The sequence below is a fragment of the Leptonychotes weddellii genome, chromosome 2 (assembly GCF_054177405.1).
Source record: "Leptonychotes weddellii isolate Sample4059 chromosome 2, ASM5417740v2, whole genome shotgun sequence".
Lineage (NCBI taxonomy): Eukaryota > Metazoa > Chordata > Mammalia > Carnivora > Phocidae > Leptonychotes > Leptonychotes weddellii.
In genome coordinates, this window is record NC_138370.1 from 69,051,268 (window position 1) to 69,073,899 (window position 22,632).

Consider the following 22,632-nt stretch of genomic DNA (forward strand, 5'->3'; position numbering starts at 1 on the left):
ATGTAGTTAAATAATTCACCTTTTTATTTTTTAGCTACATCTGACTCATGACATATAATGTATTCTGCTAAGTTCAAAGTTTCCTCTTACAAAGAGAGTTTTATGAAACAACTCTTCTTCAGACCATTTTTACTTCAATTATAGTAGCAGGTTTTGGAGTTTAAATCATTAACAACCTCTGAGTGAACTTTTATCCAAATGACTGCAAGTCACAAAGAGAACAGTCCTCTTTCACCAAGTACCTTTTGTGCTAGAGTGAGACCCATCCTTTTCTATTTTTCTCCTTTATGTCTCTCTTTGAAGACAGATGTGTGATTTGTAAAGTAATGAAAGTATGTATCAGTTGATGAAAACTGCTATATTTGGGTTTATAATGCAAACTAGAATTGCTTCAGGGTAGCTTCACATACCTGCACTACAGTAGCAAAAAAAAGTAAATTTCAGAAGTCAAGATCTCTCTGTGCACTGTAGGAGTATCATGTAGCAGTTAAATCAACCACCGGGGTGACCGAATCTCATTTTTTTCCCCCTTCGTCAAGGGGATGTAATTTTCATTTCGGCAGCGTGTTTCAGTTTTAACTCCACTGAACATTCCAAAACTGGGCACTTATTCCATCAACCTCGTTATCGATTTCACCATATGCTATCTTTTAATTTTTTTTTTAATTATTTTTATTGGAACGTTTTTGGAAGAGTGTGTGGGAAACTGTAACCTCCACAAACTTAAGGTGATGGGGTGAGAGAGTAATTCTTGCAGTGAAAAAGCCTGAAGAATTTTATACAGAACAAAATGTAGTTTAATAAACAAAAGAAAGTTAAGAGAAAAATCTGTTTTCTTTAAAAAAAAAAAAATGAGCCAGAGTAATGGACTAATCGTTGTTTAAAGAGTGGGGAAAACTTTTTTCCCCCTAGATTTGGCGAATAGCGGGATAAATTCGAAGAACTCCATCCCACCCCCGCACGCGCGCCCCCCATTCTTTCCAGACCGAGCGGTTGCAAATCCCAGGCTGAGTCCGCCCTGGGAGCCTTAGGGCACCTTCCTCTTTGCTCTGCGTGTGTGTGTGTGTGTGTGTGTGTGTGTCTAGCTCTCGCTCTTTCCCTCAGTCTGTGCCTCTGTGTGTGTGAGTGTGTGTGTGTGACAGAGAGAGAGAGAGCGCGAGAGGAGAGAGAGAGCGAGAAAGAGAGAGAGAGCGAGCGAGAGAGCGAGCTGTGAGCTGTACCGCCGCCGCCGCTGCCCTTTGATCCCGACATTAGTGTTAGGGGCTCGGAGACACAGAGCGCGGCCATAGACACCGCCGCACCGGCACTCATTTATTTATACCTCCCATCACACACGCGAGCATAGGACACACACACACTCACACCTATTAGATCCGTTTCCATTGAAGAATATTACGCTCGGGAACAAGCCAGGTGCACGACCAAAAATTAAAAAAAAAAAAAAAAAAAGGAAAAAAAGAAGGGAAAGAAAAGAAGAGAACCCCTCATCTGGCTCCAGGAAACAAGCTTCAACCCATTGCACACACCGGAGAGAAGGGGTTTCCCCCTGCCCGCCCGCCCGCCCCCCAACTACCTCCCCGCTCCTGCCAGTGTCTGCCTCTCTGCCCCCACGGGGGTTTATTTGATCTCACATTAACCAAGGAGGAGAATGTGAGAAAAGGGGGAAAATGCCCAGGAGGAAGCAGGAGCAGCCCAAGCGCCTTCCCTCACGTAAGTCATCCCTTCTCCACCTCCTCTCGTGCCATTTTCTCGCCCTCCCTCTCCTCTTTCCCCTCCGCAGCCTCCTCCGTTGTTTTCTGCATTAGTTTAGGGTTACAGAGGTGAAACTGACAAAGACACAGCCCGGGTTACTCCTCGTTTAGGTCTATGCTGAGGCAGCCATGTTGGTGATGATCAGCCCCGTGCCCTTTCTATTCTCTCTCTCTTTTTCTTTCTTTCTCTCACCCCCCCCCCCTTTTTTTCCTTGAGATCGGGCTTTTTTCCCTTTTCCCTCCCCCTCCCCCTCCTCACTCCGGGTTGCTGGGGGGAGGGGGCAAGAGACGGGAGGAGGGGAGTAGTGTGGATGCCGGTTTTTTTTTTTTTTTTTAAATCGGGGAGTGGGGGGGAAGGAGGTGGGAGAGGTTGGAATCTTTAAAAAAAAAAAAATTCCTTGTGGATCCTAGTGCCTGAGGGTGCGGGGGTCGGGGCGTGCGGAGGGCTGGGGGCCGTGACATGGCGTTTGGGGGTGTCGGGGCGAGGGCGCGCGGCCGCCCGCCGGCTACAGGATCCAGGGAGAGGTCCGTCTCCGGCTAAAGGTTGCGCCGGGGTTGGTCGGCCCCGGGGCCGCCGGCGGCAGCGGCGGCGGCGGCGGCAGGAGCAGGAGGAGGTGGAGGAGGCGGCGGCGGAGGAGGGGAGTCGGGGGCGGGCGAGGCGGGAGCGGCTGGGGAGGGTGTGGGGGCACCGCACACAAACACAGCGGTACACACGCGCCGCCGGGCGGCTGCTCCCGCGGCGCCCGGGCGAGGGGGCGCGCCGGGGCGCGGGGGGCGCGGGGCGGCCGGGCGGGGGGCGAGGCCGGGCAGCGGCGGGCGGATGTGGGGTGCGGGAGCTGCGCCGAGGCGGAGGCAGGAGGCAGGGCGGCTCGCGGCGCGCGAGGTCCCTGCAGAGCCGAGGGGAGGGAGGAGCAGGGCTCCTGGCCGCAATAAAATGCGGGGTCAGTCGGAGCAGACGGAGCCAGGCGAGACTCGGGCTCTCAGACCCCCCTCCCCGGCGAGCCTGAGCAGAGTCCAGGACTAAAGTGCATCACAACCCTCCCCGGCTGCAGCCACACACACCAACTGGAGACACACACCCGCCGGCACGGCCCGGTCCCCTTCCCCTCCTCCACCCGCGCCCCCGTCCCTCTCCGCCCTCCCTCCGGCTTTTCTTTGCTAGACTCTTAACTTTTCCCCCACTCCCTCTCCAGCTCCCGCCCCCCCCCACCCCAATCTTTCTCCGCTTTGAGTGTTCCGAGATGCTGCTAAAGCTAAAAGTGAAGGAGAAAGAAGCAACTAAAAATATCCCCCGGGGCCGCCCGGCTCCTTGAATGCAGGGAGGAGGGGGCAGGGGAGAAGGCGTGGGGCGGGGTGATGGGGAGGAGGGGACGCCGGAGGCGCCGGAGGGAGGGGTCGGGGGAGACTGAGGGTCAATTTCTCCTCTCTCCCCCCTCACTGCTCCCCTCTCCCGGCGGTTTGGCGCTGCTTGGAGCCTGATCCTGCAAAACCCGGGCTGGGGGCGGGAGCGGAGCCGGAGCGCCCGCCCGCCTGGGTGTCAGGCCGACGTGGTCGGTCACCTGAAGTTCACGGAGGGTGGGGGAAGGGTTAAGGTTATGGTGTCTCGGGCTCGGGTTGTGTGTGAGCTTGTGCGTTTCCGCTGCAGACAGGCAGCGCGATCGATCTCCCCCTCGCGAAATAACCGTGGCGGTGCCTGCCCGGGGGGACGGGCAGGGGGCGTGGGTTGCTCGGGCCGAGCGCCCCCGCGGCTCCGTGTTACCCGGGCCGCGGCCGAAGTGGCGAGCAAGGGCACTTGCAGGCAGCCCGCTCCGCAAACATTCCTCTTTCTTTCCCCTTCCCGGTACGCAGGAGTCGACGCACAGGGCTTGGGTTGTGCTTTTTTCCCCTTCCTTTAAAAAAAAAAAAAAAAAAATGCCCCTGTGCAGTCCTTTCTTCGCCTGCCCGCTAGAGGTTCTGAGGATAATATCACATATGTAATATATATGCACATAAAATCACTCGCAGTCGGCTGCGTGTGTAGGGAAATTTTGTGCGAGGAAAGAGAAGGCGGTGGAGTCGGGGAGGGCGAGTTGGGAGGCTCCGCGCTGCGATTCACAGAAAACTCGCAGCAGTTGGTGGAAGAGTGTGTGTGTGCACATGGCCGGCCGGCCAGTTCCCAGCTCTTTTCGGGGGCGTGTGGCGGGGGAGGGAGAGGAGGCAGGAATCCTGGGGGGGTCGGGGGAGGCTTGCCCTGCTCGGACAAAATGGGCTTCAGTGTTCTCTGCGAACTTGCCCTTAGATGGCAACTTTGGGAGCTGATGAGCTTGTGTGCGAAAACCAGGGCGGTGAGGTTATTTGGTCATTTTCCTTTCTTCTGTTCTCCCCCTGCTTAAAAAAAAAATGTTGGCGGGGTTAGAGGGAGGGTAGGAGAGGAGAAGGGATTTATCTGTTTTCGGCTCTGACGGAGATGGAGCGCCTTCCCTCCCGTTGTGTGTAGCGCATTCGGGCAGCTGCAGGCTGCCCCGCTGGTGACCTTGACCCTGACCTCGTGCGACTACCCTCAGTCTGAGAGGAAATTCAGGCTCCATTTTAGCTCGTATGCGTGGTGGGCCTCTCCTGCTTGCTGGTGCCTGGTGATTAAGTTATATTTTAAGAGTGGGCTCTCCCACCCTTTTCTCTAATTGAATACTGTTATCCACTCACTTAAAAAAAAAAAAAATCCAACTCCTTCCAGTCACATAAAGCCACTTTTACTGAAGTAAGAAGCAATTACCTTTTGGAAACACCGTAAATGTCCCTCCAGTTTTTTAAAGGGAAGCCTAATTTGCAGAGCTTTTCCACTTACCTTTGCATTGAATGGATTTTTGTGGATGTGTGCTGCCTGTTCTAAGCATGGTTTACACATGTTTTGTAAGCAATTTGCATTTGGACTAAGAGCAGTTTCTGGGCAAATGGTGTGTTTTGCAATTCAGACACAGTAAGCTAAGGCTTCCTAAGTGCTGAGTGAGTCTTAAAGAAACTTGCAGTCGTGGGGAGAGGTAATAAATATTGACTTTGGTAAAATTAGTGTAAATTAGTATTTAATGTAGAATATACTTGTAGTCTTAAATCTCAGTTTTAATGCTAAATTCTTTATTTGTTTATTTATATGTAGGGGAGGGGTTTTTTCTTAACCTGGAGAACCTTTTTGTATACAGTTAAAAAAAGTAACTCTGCGGATTATGGTTGCCCTAATAGGTCATCTCAGGGTTTTAAGAAGTTATATACAGCATTAGATTTTTAAACTCGACCCTAATAAACGGAAGGAGAGATGTGTATAATTTTTTTTTGGCGGGGGGGTGGGCGGCTAGAATTGGACGAGGAATGAGATGGGGAAACTTGCTTTTGAAACCAAAGAACCCTTCTGAGTAAACACAAAAGTGGCTAATAGCCACTATTGATCTAGAGAAACTGTGAGCACATTTAAAATTAGAAGTAGAATATAAATTAGATTACAAAAAAGAAACTTGTGAAAACTGAATCTATTGAAACTTCAGAGTGCTTTCTTCTTTCCCATAGGCACCCGCCCCCCGCCTCTGCACTCCCTCATAAACCATAGACTTTATGTGTGGAATCTATTTTTTCTGTTATAAAATATAATACTAGCCAGGCACGTGTGGATGGACAAAGTCCTCCCACTCTACAACACAGACACCAGGGAACCTGGAAGTTCTAGCTTCGAGTAGATTAGTCCTGGAAATCCAGACGAGCACTTGGTATTATCTGATACCGAGTCTGGGGTGCGCCTCAGCCCCTGGCACAGAGTTTCAGCAATTCCCCAGGCTGGGCTTCGGCCTGCTAAGGTTTCCTAGCTCCTTCTGTTCCACAAGACACCCATGGGACTGTTCAGAACCGAATTAGCTTTGGGGATGGCGAGCCTTTAACCTGACACTACTAACTTAGGCGTTAGATTTCTGATTTAAAATTCTACCTAGTCATTTCCTCCTGGGCCTCTGAAGTAAGAGAGAGAAAGAGAGAGAGAGAGAGTGTGTGTGTGTGTTATATGGGCCTCATACATATGCAGAAAAGAAAATGGCCTGTCCTTTAAAGCTGCGTGGTGATTCCACTGGCCATAAATCAAAAGAAGTTTTGTACTAGTTTTTGGAGGACACCCCCAACAAAGGGTGTTAAACCTAAACTATTTTTTGAGAAGTGGCTTTAAAAATTATTACTCCAGATAAAGCCTTTACTTCTTGGCCTAGAGCAATATTATCATCTGGGAATTTAAATATGATTCTGCTGCTCTTGGTGGCTCTTTTCTAAAAGTTCTTTCTATCAACAAGGTCCAATTCCATGTTCAAAAAAATGTCCTAGAGACCCTTTGAACTATACCATGTGCTTGTCTGTAGCAGAATCCCAAACTGCATAGCTTAAAAATGTTTGTCAGTCTAAGAAAGAGGAAGAGGGGGAAAATGATACTGGGTCTGTTTGCCAGGCCTGGGGCTCAGCACTTTATGAACATGGTTACATTTGGGATCACTAACTGAGGAGGGAAAGGGTCAGGAAGGGCTTTCCCCTGTGTTTGTTACATCTGTAAAGCCTTTTACCTTTGACGCCATCAGCACTTTTAAGATCTCCTCATTAGCTGCAACTTACCCACGAACATGTATGAGTTCAGATCCTATTATATTTATCATTGGAAATCTGCCTGATGCCTATTCCCAAGGGGGAGCACAAAGGAAAAGTTAATAGAATAGTTGTTTTGCTATTCCCGTATTTTCATTGTTGACTCAGTTGTGGGTCAAGACCAGAACAGGTTATTGTGTTCTTCATTAACAAAACTTTAAAAACCTTCTCTTGCTTTCTAGTAAATGTGGGAAGCAAAATGACAGGAAAGCCACAGGAGCCCTTATATTTATATTTTTCCATGTCTTTATATATCTGTTGGAAGAGAAAGCGTCGAAGGTTTAACTCTTTCCCCTACTTACTCCTACTAATTTTTTCAGTGATAAGGCACTTCCTCCTGACTATGACAGGAACCACAGGGAAAAATCTTGAGTCTGAAGCAATAAAATAATTCACTGTTCCTGTCAGGCAGAGCTAGATGATTCTGAAGTACCACGTAGCAAGCCAGGTTGATACTGGGCAATGAACGTTCATCTGTTCTCCCAAAAGAAATCCGTATATTCCTAATATAGTAAGTAGGGAACACCGAACTTTCCTGTTAAAATAAGGAAGAGAGTTCAAAATCACATTCCTTCTAATGCTTCAAAATGGTTTCTAATAAAAAAAATTGATTTTTAATTTATCTATGTGCTGCCATCTCGCTCTGGGGATGACACAGCTGGTGTGAGTTGACCAGTCTCCGGCACAAAGTGTTAATAAATCATGCTGGAGAAGTATAAATTGGACAGCTTTCGGCCCATATGAGGGCTGACTGTGCATTTGAGTTTTTAGAGCCTCTGAATGGCCTCTATTAGGAGAGGTCCAAGGGAGGTGTGGAAAATCTCTGTCTTGTGAGGCTTGTAAAATTAGATGGACAAAGACCGTGGAGACACCCAAGGGACAGTGTTGTGTTGGTGGAGCAACCAGGCAGGCTTCTCTTAGGGTCAAAAGGTGGCTGAAAATACAAGGAGTCTTATTAATGTCAAGATGGTCCTGTAGGGAAGATTGGGTTTGAAATGTGTGCTGCCTGGCTGGGTTGGTAAGCCAGTTAGTGATCCCAGTCATTGGGGTTCCGTGTCTGGATGAATCAGTTTGACAAAAGAGAAAAACTCACCCAGGATCACTCACCCTGGTCACTTGCACGCCAAGTGGCGTCTTTGGATGCACCGCTGATAAGGTGTGACGGAAACGGGGGACCCCACAGTATCACTGTGTGAAGAAGTTCTGTTGGTTTCTGGGACCAGTCGGCAGTGCCGTCTTTGAGAGCCGAAGGGCTGCAGGCTTCCTTGTGTGAAGTTGCCTTGTCCCTACTCCATCCTTTTTTAAGTATCTGCTGGAGCATTAGGACAGGAGGACTGAAATGCAAACACAACAGGCTGGAACTGATCTCTCCATTCTGAGTGATGTATTAGTAATTTTCTATAATTTAATCAGACCGATCGCAGAACAAGATAATGATGGTATGACCTACAAAAGAGGACGTTTGGGGGCGTTAAAGGCTTTCTAGCATAAGGTTTTACAAGACCATGGGCTTTGTGGCGAAGGAATGGAGTCTGAGTTTTCTCTTGTTGCAAAGAAATCCAGACCAGGCCTCGTTATGGAGAAACATGTGGGTTTTTTTTTTTCCATCAGACTTTATTACTACTGTATTTTGGCTTAGTTAAAGTACTGGAGAATCATATTTGAGAGATAGAGGTTATAAATGAAGACGCTGTGTCCGGTTTCTGATGTATTCTTTTCTGTTCCCTACTTTGCTAGGTGTAGCTCAGTAATTCATACCATCTAGGGCCAAGTGTACAGAATACTTTATGGTTCATGGTCGCTGAAATGTCTTCTGTCATATTTTATAAGAAGCTAATGTGCAAAGTACAGACCTTAGAAAGAGCTAAGAGTACTCGGGCCGAAGTTACTAGCTGCTTTCCCTCTTCTGTGGAGGAGCAAGTTTTGTATTTCTATCCTCTGTCTATAAATTACATTTTTTATGATATCAAAGAATAGTGTATGACTAGGTGCTGAAGCAGGGGCCTCTCAGATTACTCTTATCATTCCCCGAGGATCCACCTTTGGGATAGAATTGCTGTAGTAACAAGGTAGTTTCATAAAGTAAAATCAGACTTTGGCTTGAGACTAATCTTTAGCTGCATGGGTGCATATTGCTGTTTATTTTATAAAAGTCAGCTTCACTGCCATGTACACACACACACACACACACACACGGAGGCTGCACTGTAGCTAATTTTATAAAATGTACAGTGATACACGCCCACGGTCTGAGATCAGCATGTGGCCTTTAGCAACTCTGCTTTTGACCTAGGGTTATATTAAATGCAGCAGATTCTGTGTGCCTAAAAAGGATATTGTTTCCAGCCATCCATTCCCTTCTTATTAAAAAACAACCTCCACCACTGAAGTTCTGTCTCTAGAGTTCTTAAATGACTAAGGCTGAGGTGCTCATGGCTTCTGATGTTGAGAAAGTCCAAAGTCAGCCACGTTCTATCTATCAGCAAGAAATGCTGGGCCTTCTCTGAAACTTGAGCCTGAAAAAGCAGACCCTAAAATTATCTCTCTTTCTCTCTCTCTTGTAATTTCTGCATGGGTCAGACAAGTGGTTAGACCCCATTAGAAATGTGGTGTGGAGGAAAAAAGACAAGCAGGGAGAGAGAGGAGGGTCCCAGGCTGAGTTGTGCTGAGTGCTCTGAAGCAGTTGGCCTTCAGAGGGGACCGAAGAAGGCCAGAGGAAAATGATCGTTTACAAGATTGATCAGCAGCACTCTGCTTCTGAGCTTTGGAGACAGGCTGCTGTACTTGCAGAAGGTGATAGATTTTTCTAACGGTATATAGTGCTAGTGTCTTCATTTGTGATTTTAAAAAGCTTTTGTTGTTTGTAATGAGAGGGAGGAAAATATCATGTGATTTTGCCCTCTTTTCACTATGTCTACTGTATATGGTACGACTTAAGTGAAAACAGAGAACACACATGCTTTTTAAGTTCATAGTGGTTAAGTGCATGGACTCTGGCACCAAGCTGTTCACAACCCAGCTCTGGCACTCACTTGCTGTGTGACCTTGGGGAAATTACTGAACTTCCCTGTCTTTGCTTTCTTCATCTCTCAATGGTGATAACAGTTCCTCTACCGTAGGGTTATTGTAAAGCTTGGCTGATAAATATCGGTATCGACATTGATAAATATCAATAATATATACACACATAAAACCATGCCTAATTAGTGCCTGCTGCATAGAAAGAGCTGAAGAAATATTAACTCTTACTATGTATATGAAATAAGTTTCCATTTGCTTAGATTGTGATTAGACTGCAGGCTTTTCTGACCCAGGGTGTTTTGGTGATTTCTGTGTTTAAACATTTTTTTTCCCCATATCTCTCATTAGAACGATGAGTAATAATATGATACGGTAAAATTCTTTTATAAGGCTGTTAAAATAGGGCTTGACTAATACTTGTTTCATAGGCCAACAATATTACACTAGACTTTAACTATCGGAACATGTTCTGTGTTTGTGATTTGACCTGAATTATGTCTAAACTGTGTAATAATCATATGAATTATGACTGGGTTTTACTGTAAAGTGAGGACAATAAATCCATACTCACAGACTTATAGTGAGATTGAAATGAGAGAATAGGTATTTAATAAATGTTTATTTATTCATTTATTCAACAGTCAGTCTGCTGATTAAAATTACCCAGGGGAAATTTATATTGGTTTTTCCATGTGTTGTTTAGGTAATAGTTTAAATTTTGCACCAAAGAAGGAAAGGCAGGGTCTGCTGTTTCTAATTGCAGAGAACCAGTCCAAGAGAACACATTAAATTAATTTTAAATGAAGGATTCAGGGGTGTGTGTTTGTGTGTATGTGTATGTGTGTTGTGTTGTCTGTATGTGAGATAGATCATATCAGAGGTTACAAGCTAGTGGCCTACTGATGTGTTTTGCCCTACACAGTATGTTTAAAAACTTGAGACAGCATTTGGAAATGGGCGGTTTCACATAAAAATCCAAATTTCTAGCTTCTTTTGAAAACTTGGAAGAGCCAGCAGCACGGGGCCCACCTCCCCACATGGCAGCAATCTGCTGTCATCGGTAGCGGCTGTCTCCCTTCCCCAGGCATGTGCTCGTCAGTCTGCCACAGTTCCTACCACTCTGCTGCCACGTCCCCGTCTGCATATACACCTGCCCACCTCCCTCCATGTATATTGTGTCCTGGCCCCGGCGTGCATTTGGATTAGAAACCATTCTACATTTTCCAGCATTCTGTGAGCTTTAATTCATCGTTGAGGCTAAGGTATTGTAAACCTCATTCTGTGGCAGTATTAAGAAGCAGTAGAGGGTGGGGATTAAGATCCTGGTACCAGATGCATGAGACCCGTCCTGGCTGCATCACATTTTAGCCGTGACCTTGGCAAGTGACTGCAGTTGTCTGCCTGTTTTCACATCCGTACAATGGGGGAACATGTAGGCTCGTGTCTGGCACATACTTTGCCCGGTAAATGCCGGCCACATTCATAGATGCGAGGTGTAAATTCATTTCAACTAAGGATCTCAGTAGGATTGCTCTAACTGCTATGTAATCAGTCAGAGACAACTATCGCTGCCTATAAGTTTCTGATCACCGTTAGGCAGCACAGTGATTCTCAACCCTGGCTGCACGTTAGAATCACCTGGGAGATTAAAAAAATGAAGACACCCCGCCTCCCCCAGCAATTTAAATTTGATAGCTCAGAATGGATCCTGAGCATGGACATTCTTAAAAAGCTCCCTGAATTATTTGAATGGATAGCCAGCGTTGAGGACCCCTGAACTTACCGGAACTCCCACTCTGGGCTGATGCCATTTCCTCCAAAAATAAAGACATGTCATGTTGAGCCTGGGCAGCTTATTGACGATAATTTGTTTGACTTTTAAAACCCTAGAAATAGCTCATTGACTCCCACTCCTCCAAGTTGAAACCAGAGAGGCTCAAGGAGGGACCTGCCCTAGGCAGGGGGCATGGACGCCAGTCTTTTCTCTAACCCTCTCCCTCCACGATCACCAGGGTTTCTCACTCGCTTTGTGACTTTGGGCAAGCCAGTGAACCTCTCTGTGCTTAATAGCACCATCCTGTAAAATGGGTAATAGTAGATTACCCACACCTTCTGTTTACTTTGTACTGTATTGTTCACAAAGCATTTTCACTGATCTCATCTGCCTGTAAGCAGGCAGGAAGGACTCCTTTTCCCACCACTTGGACGGAAGTAGAAACTGAGCCCTGGAGAGGAAGAAACTACCTTGAGGTCACCAGTGTCTGCACTGTCAAGGGCTGGACCAGCTGCTGGTCTCCCGAGGCCCGCTGCGAAACCTTCATGGGGCCCCGCACGTGAAGGGCATGACTTCACCACCTGCCCCTTTCAGAGACCTTCCACTATAGGAGGAACCCTTAGGTGCTGATGGAGCATGTTGCTCTGTGATTCATGAGAACTTGTGCCACCAATAATAAAGTTCTTTCCTCAAAGATGTATTTGACCTCAGACTAAGCTGAGGGTAAGAGAATTAGAGTCACATGCAATGACACTTTCTGGGGTCTGAATTACGTGCTCCATATGGAGAACACTGCTTTCGTGTAATGGCCTAGAATTATAGTTGTCTTCTAATCTGGGCTTGTTTGGACCTACTTGTTAACCCAACAGTCCTCTCCAGAGCATGAAACACAGCTGTATTTGGAAGGAAACAAAGTGTGGGACACCCTCTGCTTCAGGAAATGTTCCTGAAATGTGCTACATGATTTCTCCCTTCTAGGGGAAAGCAAACCTCAAATAATCACGTACTGGATTTTAATCTGACCTTAAGAAAGAGGGGAACCAAATTATAGTGAGCTGCTTTCTGACGTTGCTAGGAAGAGAGTAATGTCACAATCTAGAAGTGGGGTTTGTGTTGGCTAGACCACTAGATCATATTTAGAGAGAAATGCTATGCACCAAAGGCTACTCGAATACTTGCTGAGAGGTGAGAAAATATATACAAAAAAAAAAAAAAAGAAGTACAAGTATTTTAAATAGGACTTAGGTGTACTCCATGAGACTGGAACCTAGAAATCACAGATATGAATTCTGGTTATTCATTTATTTGTAAAAGTCTATATTGGCTCTTAATGGCAAACATAGTACATGCTTCGTATAAATAATGAAAACTATGTAGAAATGTTTAAAGTAAAACGTGAAAGCCCCCTTCCCCAACTTCTATCCACAGAGATAACCACATTCATAGACAACAAGCAGAAAGATAACAAGCAGCATTGAAAATTCAGCCTTCATTCAAAAAATGGATGCATTTCAGCGGAGTTGGCTGAGTCAATGCAAGTGCTGAATTCAGAACAAGGGTGGCAACACTGGTCTTGTAAACTGATTAGATCACATCTGTACCTTGAATGCCAGATTGGGTGCCCTGATTTAAAGGGGGAAATTGATAAAACTACTCACCAGGAGGGAGGCAACTAGAATCTAGGCTCTTGAAATCATCATCAGAGGAATTAATTATTGCGACAATTGCGAGTTCTTAATTTGAAGCTAAGAGTGAAGAGAGATAACAGTCATGCCTGGTAACTACATTCAAATTATATATAAAGTTCTGTCAAGTGATAAAGGGAGTAAACTTACTCTGAATTGTCATTCCTCCTAAATTTGTAGTTTGTGTCTGATAACTGATACTTCAATGATTGATTGGTTGATTGATTCATTCATTCAGCAGTAACTGAGGGCTTCTGTACCAGGGAGTAAGGATCAGTGGAGTTACATAGAGCATGGTCCCTATTTGTGAGGGGCTCGAGCCAAGGGGGCAGAGAAAGAGATGGAAACAAATAATTAAAATTTGGCTTGAAAGATATTTTCATAGATTTATGAAATGCTGAGCAGAAAACAGGGACTAGGACCAAGAGGGTAGAAGTTATAGGGAAGTAACTGATTTTTTTTTTTTTAAGATAAGGGACTATTGAGTAAATACAACTGTGCCAAAAATGAAATAGAAGATCTTGTGTTTACAAAGAAGCTGGTTCAACCACCAGGCAGGGGTGATTTTCTAAGGACTTCAGGTAGAGGGGCGGGATGGAAGGAGCCATGATGAACTTTGAAATCATTTAATATTATGAAAAAGAATCCTATAAAGCAAATGTTGCTTTGCTTGGTTTCTGTCACAAAGTCAGAGATCCGTTCCTACAACAGAGGAAAACCTCTCTCGATATACTGAACTGGAAAGCCTTTTCAGGGAATAAGGGTATATGTCAACATACATGGTGTTACATTAGCGTAGTGAGGACATGATCCCCTGAGAGTTGTAGTCCCTACTGGGTGCTCATTCATTAAGAAGAAGTTTTGAGCATTTACCTGGCTGGTAGAAATTGTAGAGAAGGCAGTCCCTGCTGACAGTTCTTTCAAATGTTGACACAAAACAATCACAGAGGATAAGCACAAATCAATATGCTAACAAGTGCACGACAATATAATATGAATTAGACGTGTAAATGTTCGAGGAAAGTCGGAGTGAGAGTGACGGGGAAAAGATTCCTGGAGAGAGGCAATACTTCAAATGTCCTCGAGGAAGGGATGGATTTAGATCTTGAGAATAGAGGAGAGAACATTGCAAGCAGAAGAAATGGCATTAGCCAAAAGAGGTTGAAATAAGCCAAAAGTATGTGGGAGACATTAAGAGAAGAAACGTAGCTGAATCAGAAGGGTTATATTGGTGGTAGAAGGACAGGAGGTAGGAAAAATGTAGTAGGAGCTGGTCCAGATGATAAGAGATTATGATTACTAAATTTTGTAGTTTGGATACAGTACAAAATCAACTGTGAAATGTAGTTGTTTCTTTCAGTGTGATAACAAAGGAGATGGAGGATGGTGGCCTGAAGGGGGCGGGGGAAGCTTTTTTAAGTGGGGAAGGCTGTTCAAAAACCAAAATGGATGAATGGTACTGATGTTGCCTTGAAGGTGTCTCGAAAGACCTGCCAGTGATGGGCTTCTCTGGGGCCCGTGCTCGGTGCTGCAGACCCTCAGCCTGGGCTGCCCTGTGCCTCTTGCCCCTTCCTCACCTCTTTGGTTTTCCTTGGCAAGGAGAGCTCTAATGCAGTGACTCCCTTTGAAGGCCGTAAAGTAAGAGCTATTTACAAAAAATAACGCGGCTAACATTTATACACAGATAATGAAGCGTAATGGTAAAAGGGACTGCCCAATCTAACACAATTCAACACTGTCGAACTTCTAAGGTGCTCTTCTCCTGCTACCTGTTCCCGTTATCCTAAATTTTCTGTTTATCATTCCCCTTGCTTTACCCTATTTGGTTTTGCTTGTCTTTGGGATTTGCAAAAATGGTAGCACACGGCACGCGTTCTGCACCTTGGGTTTTCACTCAGCCGATATCTGGGTGAGATACAGCCACACTGACGTTTGTAGCTGTGGTCTCCCTGGCCCTGCTGTCGGGTGGTACACTGACAAAACACACCACGATGGACGTACGGTTCGTTTCTCCTTCTTGCTGTGATGAACAGTGCTGCTGTGCACGTGCATGTGCAAATCACTTTGTCTTGAAGGACTGTCAAGTTCATAGTGTAGGGGATATGGGTTTCCTAAAATTTTAGTTCTTGCTTGCAAACTTGAATTTTATCATTGGCTACAAGTATGGTCAGTCTTTTCTTAAAGTATCAGTATTACTTTGCTCATTTCCAAGAAATAGTGTGCCGGATACCCAAATTTGAATGACCATAGTTCACTGGTTATCCTTTCACTGAAAGTGACGTTCCCTGAAAAGAGTGGCTAGTTCAGCTCCCAACTGAATCAGAGATTGACTTTTCCTTGAGATAGCCATCACACTTCAGTAATGGTAGAAGTGCTTCGTGGACACATTTCATTACATATCATATTAAAAAGATATTTACTCAGGGTCAGTCTTTAATAAAATTAGTAATTTTTACCGCTGCTTCGTCAAAGTCATTCTTAAGTGAAATGGACAGGGTTGCTTACTTTGTGGGGTATGTGCGAATGAAAACAGTTTTGATCTTGAGGACACTTAAAAGGGTCTCAGAGACCACTAGGGGTCCGCAGACCACATTTTGAGAATCAGTATCCAAGCTTTCTACATAGGAATGGAAACGCAAGTCTTGGTGTTTGTCTCTCTTCAGCTTTACTTGATAATGTTGTAATGCCACACTTCGTGAATATTGGCACTGAACAACCCAAAAGGCAGAGAGCCCTGAAGACAGGGAACCCTTTGCTCACAAGTGTTCTCAGCTTCTATGCGATTTCTTTGAAGTCTCTTGTTCTGTCTGCAAATGGGAATGAAAATATGTATCTTGCTGTATAAAAATCTGTTTTGAAATAAAAGTAATGTTTTAAATAAACTTAGCAGTTAATATTTTTCTTCCTCACACAGACATCTATATAACATCATTGGTCTGTGGAGACGCTTGAGGCTTCCCCTGTGACTTGCTGGCATCCCCGTTAGGGAAGGAGCACACCACTGGGGGCCACGGCTAGCATGCCTTACCGTGGAGGGTGCATAGCTGCGTACGACAGACGGCCACGGGTTTTGGGAGTATTTCTGGGCTGCTTGTGTTCTCTCCCTGGGCTGCTGCCCTCACCAACCATTAACCCCCTTACCCAGGACAGAAAGCTGAGTGCGATCCTAGGTGCATGTTCTGCCTTTCCTCCCGCATCAGACCAAGCCTGTTGACTCCGCTGTCGATGTATTTCTGGAATTCATCATGCCCACTCCCTGCCACTGCTGTAGTTTATACTCCTAGTTTCTCCTGTGAGGATTCATATTTTTTTTCTTCTTTTTGCCTTAGTGTCCTGTCCCCTTCCCTCTACCCTGGCCTCTGTGGAGCCCCGTGTTCACACTGTTACCATAGTGGGCTTTTGGAAACACTCACATGTATATTTAATATCTTTTACACATCTCCTCAAAGGATAAAGTTTGTTCTTCTTAGCAAAGTATAGAAGGTGCTTCATCATCTGAGCTTCCCTTTTTTGGCCCTGCTATATACCCTCTGTTTCATTCATACCGAATTATCTATTTTACAGACCACTATGTTTGTATTTCCTTATTTTGGAATTCTTTTTCTCCATTTCTGGGATGTCTTCAACCCATCAGATTCTACTTATCCATTAACACTCAGTTTTGGGGGAATCCTTTCCTGCTTCCCCTCCTCCCCGACTGTTGTCCCACCTACTGGGCAGAATTAGGCATCCCCTCCTCTGGCTCCCATTGGTCTCTCATAATACCTCCCATGCCACACTGTAATTCCTTATTCCTCTATGTCCTTATTGACCATGAGCTTTCTAAGGACGTGGACTCTTCCTTATTCATTTTTGTACATTCTTGCATGTAACAGTACCCGGTATATAGTAGGTGGTCAAATATTGTTGAATAAACGGATGAATGAATGAAATTAAGAATGGGTCACGGGATCAGAGAAATAGGCGGTGTTCCATAAACGTTGTTGAATGAATGAATGAGTTGAACGAATGAAGTTCAGAGTGCGTCCCAGAGTCAAAGGGTTTTAGAGGTAGAAGGGACCTTGGAGAACATCTCCTGTTGTCATCCTCTCTCAGAAATGAGAACATGATTTGCCTAAACTGTACAACTGGGCCGAGTGGGAGGTGATGAACAGTGCCACAGACATTCACATGGATGTGGCCTAGGGATGCCTCGGGAAAGTCATGTGCTTCCGGAGGAGACTTGCTGAAGGGAGCAGAGGCCATGGCCTACACCACAGGGGGATACCACAGTCGAAGTGCAGAGAGAACTTTTGTGGTTGGAAGTCTGTGGCACATTCCAGACGGTAGAGTCTCCCCTCAGCTATTGGCTGGTGCTCTCTCTCTGTCCTCAAACTGTGCCAAGACTGTAAGATTTTCCTGATGACTGGGCATATTCTACATCTGGATTCCATGGTCATAACAACCAGAAGTTTCCTGTCCTCTGTGGTTGAGGTGATTATGATATAGAGCTGGGTAGCAGTATCAACAATTTTGAGGTAAGCCCTACCATTTAAAATCTAATGTTCTCTCATCTGAGATTTCTAGGTGCCTGGGAAGGAGGGCAAGGGGCCACTGTTATTCACTAAGTGCTAACTCTGTGCCAGGTGCTTTACTTACATAATTCTGATTTACCTTCGCAATAACACTGTGAAATAATAGGGAGAGATTATTTCTCTCTATTCTGTAATATTCTATAAATGAGAAAATAGGTCGTGGATGGATGTCGGGCGGGTCTGTTAGGAAGAGGAGTGGGAGTGTCTGGGGTCTAAGCTTGTGCCTCTTCTGTTTCGTCATGTAGCTTCAGCTTCTAGAAATGGTGTTTTGCTCTGCAAAACCTATCGTGGCCTTATTTTATTAATTTGGTGAATTCTTGAAGTTGCACTTATTTTATGTACTTAGGAGGAGGAGAATCTGTAGTTTGCTAGTTTAATGTTGTCTGTGCTTTGCAGTTCACAAATGCTTTGCCATCTCTGCAGGACCATGAGGTACAGGAGAGGGAATACGTGTTATTACTCTGCTTTACAGATGAGGGATGGAGTGATGGGAGGCAGAACGTTCCACATCGATCTGGTTCATCTCCGTATTCCTAACACCCGTTCTATGGGTTAGCATTTAGTAGGCTTTCCTGTTTTTGTTAATTAAACATGAGAGGAGTTATATAGCTGGTAAGTTCCAAATTCAGACGGGAATCCAGGTCTCTGAGTCTGAACTCCGAGCTCTTTCCACTGCTAAGCCATTCTGCTTTTCCTGGAGCCCTGATCTGTGGGACTCTGGAACACTCTGGTAGGGCTATCTGGTGGATTTCCACAAATCTAAAAAAGTACAGTTGGACCCTTAGAAGAGCTCTCTTGTTCTTGTTTCTTTGCCTGTAAATACCTCAACATAGGATTTAAAATAATTTCCTATCTACCTGACACTTCCTAATAAAATGACTTGAAAAGGATTGATTATCCAATAATGGATTCATAGAGAATTAACAGCAGGAGAATTCCTGAGATCATTTAATACAGTATTTTTCAAAACTTTAAAAAAAAATAGTGGAACCCTTGTCTTTGAGGGGAGCTCCAGTATATAGATAAGAGCAAAACCAGGTTGTGCTGCTTAAATGTGTGCTAAGGTGGGAGGTAGGGGTGGATCCATGGTACCATGCTCTTCCTGGAGTTCTCGAGTTCGTTGACAGTATGGTTTATAAGTCACTGATCTGTTCTTACCCCTCATATTATAGTGAAGAAACTGAGACACAGAGGTGCTCAGTGACTCACAGAGGTGGTTGGATTAAGGTGATGATGAAGCTTGTCGCCATGTATCAGAATGTCCAATATTGTTTTAAGCACCGTTCTGCTTTTATTATAAAGAAAAAGTAAAGTACCTATTCTTTCGAGTGGGGGTCAAACTCTGACCTGTTTTTGTGCGGCCCCTTGAGCTAAGAATTGTTCTTACATTTTTCAAACAATCATTAAGACAAAAAATAAGCAACAACAAAAAACAAAGAATATGGGACAGAGACCGTATGTGCCCTATGAAGCCTAAAATATTTGCTGTCTGTCCGTTCTCAGAAAAAGATTGCCGACCTTGCTTTATTGTATTCACTACTGCTGAGGGTAACATGGAAATACCAAAGGAATTCGGCTTTCTCTAAGTAATTTCAAAATATGTAGATTTGGGGTGCCTGGGTGGCTCAGTCGTTAAGCGTCTGTCTTCAGCTCAGGTCATGATCCCAGGGTCCTGGGATCGAGCCCCGCATCGGGCTCCCTGCTCGGCAGGAAGCCTGCTTCTCCCTCTCCCACTCCCCCTGCTTGTGTTCCTACTCTCGCTGTTTCTCTCTATCAAATAAATAAAAATAAAATCTTTAAAAAAAAAAAGTAGATTTAAAAACAAAGCCTGATTAGTTGAGTGTATTTAACTAAAAGCTTTTCAAACTTGTATTCCTCAAATGAGCTTCTTTAAATTGCCCAACACATTTTCATCCTTTTTTTCAAATACCAGGTTTTGGTGGAAAATAGGTTAGTTAACTAAGTTCTTCAAATATGCAGGAAACATTGCAGCCTGAGGACTGCCTACAGGTGTATGAAAAGGAAGTGATGTGCACATTTAAATACAAAATTAGTGCATTTTATAGACCCCCCCCCAAAAGGTTCAGAACAAGAGGAACAAGAGTATGAGTGGTGTGAATTCCTCCTGGTCACTTTGGGGCCATACTTATGCATGCCAGAGGGATTTTTATTGTCTTGAGCCTCTACCTTGGAGTTGGACCTCTGTTTTGTTTGTTTGTTTTTTTCTTTTGTTGTTGTTCTTTTTTAAATTATTTTTTTCATTTTTTAAATTTAAATTCAATTAGCCAGCATATAATACATCATTAGTTTTGGATATAATGTTCAGTGAGCCTCCGTTTGAAGCAGGGATCAGTAGAGCACATTTCCTAACCTCATCCTTACTACTTGATGCATTTCCGGAAGCATCTGAGCTTTGTTGGGAACAGGAATAGATGTTGGACTATGGCTCATGGGGATAGACAGCTAGAAAGCAGTGCCAGGTCTTTCAAGTGAAAGATCTAGGGAAGGTTTCTCGGTGAAACCCCAAGTGGACATGCCTGTGGAAAGCTCCCACCCCCGGGAGTCTTCAAAGGGAAATAAGTGGGTGAAACCGTAGGACTCCCAGCTGTTGAGGTGAGGGTCATCTAGCTACAGGGGACCCTTGGAATTGCCCCGGTTTGTTGGTTGGTTGTGATATTTGTTGTTTTCATGGTCTTTGGCATCATTCACTTCTTGTGTGTGTGCCAGGAGGTGGGCAGGGAAAATAAAAGGAGGCAACGGATAAGAATACATTTGACCACTTGTTAGCAGCCGTGGCACAAAGCCTGGTCAGAGGAAAGGTTAAAATTGTTGGCCTAAATCAGTGTTTAAAGTTAATTGAGTTAGGGTGGTCCTTGTCATCAGTGTCATGGATTCGTGTGGTTAATAAAAAAAAAAAAAAAAAAGTTCTCTCCCAATTCATTACCCCAATATCCTTTGGTGAAAATGTGGTGGGGACGGGGTGTTGGGGGCTGCTTTCTCTACAGCTTTTGTTTTATATGTACTTAAGCACTAAATAAAAAGCAATTCCATGTCCTTTCCTTTGGTAAATCTCTCATCCCCAAAGGCCCATTTTCTTCCAGTATAGACATATATTTTTAGTCAATAAAGGACTTACTGTGTGAAATTTTCCTTTGGCAGGTAGAATGATTATGAGCATAATCTGTTTCATTACAAGGTACGTGATGTCAATGCTTGGCAAATGTGCCCGGGGAAGAAATGTATCATTTTATGTATAAGCTAAGATTTCAATAAGTAGCCATTTATCTCTCTATAGAGTGCTGTTCATAGACGACAGAGTGCATTATTATGTTATTAGGGCTTTTTTTGTAGTTAAGTTCTTTTTTGATCTATTAAGAATTTCCTGGTGATTTCAGTAGTTTGGTAATACATTGCTCATCTTATAACATCTTATATAACATAACAGTATTGGTAATGTTGGGATGAAAACATTTATACAAGAGGAAATAAAAGTCAAGGAAGCAGATAATTGACCGATTTATCAGCCTTAACAGACAATTTTTCTGATAACGCCATGGTAGCCATGGTAAATTTACTTCTGATTGCTTGAGGGGACAGATTCTATATGCTTTTTGTAACATGGAGGTGCATGCAAGGGTGAAGGAGCAAAGGAATCAATCCGTGGACTAACCAGGAGTGTTTTGGTGTCCCGGTTGGCCTTTTGGCCAGTGGATTCGTGCTGTATTTTGAACTATCCCTTTCTTACTAATTTGCCACAACATACGTGGTGATGAGTGTATTTTTTTGTCTGGAGATTTTGAAGTGCTCTAGTAACAGAAGCCTTCTCTTACCTAATGTCTTTCTCAAAATCTTTCCTTTGAACAAAATTTGGTTAACATGTAGAGGTAGGTAAAAATAATTTAACAGTCTGCTCACAGTCCTTGCAGCCTCAGAGGACTTCACGCTGAGCAGCAGGGTGGTCAGTTTTGCGCATTAATAACCAGCTTGGACAAAAACTACAGCACTAACCAAGGCTACAGTTTAGAATCCTGAGGTGAGCAAATCCAGGAAAAAAAAAAAAAAAAGTTTCAGGCCTTCATTCAGGCTTACCTATATTAGTTTTCAGGGGCTGCCGTAACGAAGTATCACGAACTGGGTGGCTACAGAAATTTATTGTCTCACTGTTCTAGAAGCCAGAGGTCCCAGGTCAAGGTGCCGGCAGAGACACAAGGAAGACACCGGAAGGATCTGTTCCAGGCCTTTCTCTTCCTTGGCTGTGACAGTGTCACTCCAGTCTTCCCTGCGTGCATGTCTGTCTCTGTGTCCACACTTTCCTTTTTTATAAGGAAACCAGTCATAGGGGATTAGGGTCCACTCTAATGACCTCATCTTAACTTGATCATCTGCAAAGGCCATTTTTCCAAATAAGGTCACAGTCACAGGTCCTTGGGGTTGGACTTCACCATTTTTTCCCAGGGGCACAGTTCAAGGCATGACACTAGATTTTCATCCTTAGTTTGCACACATTGTTAATAAGCCGGGTGATTGTTATTACAGCTATGACAGACAAAAAGGCACACATTTAGAAGGAAGGGACTCATCTCTGAGGGTGTATATATTTTGAAATCCCATCAAAATAAAACTTAAAATGTTGATTATTTGAAGGTACTGTGGTACTTTTTGGTCACCTGAAAAATTACTTTTTTGTCAAGCTACTCGTACTCTTAGATTTCCTGAAGATTTGGGTTTCAACCTTGCTTTGTCGCTCATTAAGTGTGTATGTTGGCTAAGCCATTAACCTGTGGATTCTTGGTTTCCTGGTCTGTAAAATGAAGAGACTACAGTCTACCACATAAAATCATTGTGAAGATAACATTTGCTGATGAATATTAAAGCATCTTTAATAAAGCACCCTGTATATTTTTAGTGCTTTATGCATGATTGTTCATTCATTCAGCAGATGTTTGTGGGGAGGCTCCTGTGTTCCGTGGCTGGTTCTAGAATTCACTTGTTCACTTCATGATGATTAAACCATGATTTAGTAGTAAAAGTCCTGGCCTTTGGAGTGAGACATCTGAGCTCAAGTCCTGTTTATGTTAGTAAATCAACCATGGGACCATGGGCTAATCACTGGCTCTTTCTAGGCCTCTGCCTAGAGACTAGCCATATGGACTAAAATAAATCTCCAAGGCTTTTCCATCTCT

At 44.3% G+C, this 22,632-nt stretch overlaps 1 protein-coding gene across 11 annotated transcripts in view; it reads left to right on the forward strand.

The window, feature by feature from the left end:
- The first annotated feature begins 1,057 nt into the window (after positions 1-1,057).
- The window catches only part of ZNF827 (zinc finger protein 827), a 168,452-nt gene continuing 146,877 nt past the window's right edge, over positions 1,058-22,632 (forward strand). For 5 of the 11 annotated variants that reach the window (XM_081811809.1, XM_031018494.2, XM_031018493.2 and 2 more), the window contains exon 1: positions 1,062-1,710. In XM_081811809.1, the coding sequence (XP_081667935.1) occupies positions 1,668-1,710 (43 nt within the window). In that variant the 5' untranslated portion in view covers positions 1,062-1,667. Of the gene's footprint in view, positions 1,711-22,632 lie in introns of all 11 variants that reach the window. The other 6 variants (XR_014142830.1, XM_081811806.1, XM_031018492.2 and 3 more) reach the window with 3 other exon arrangements.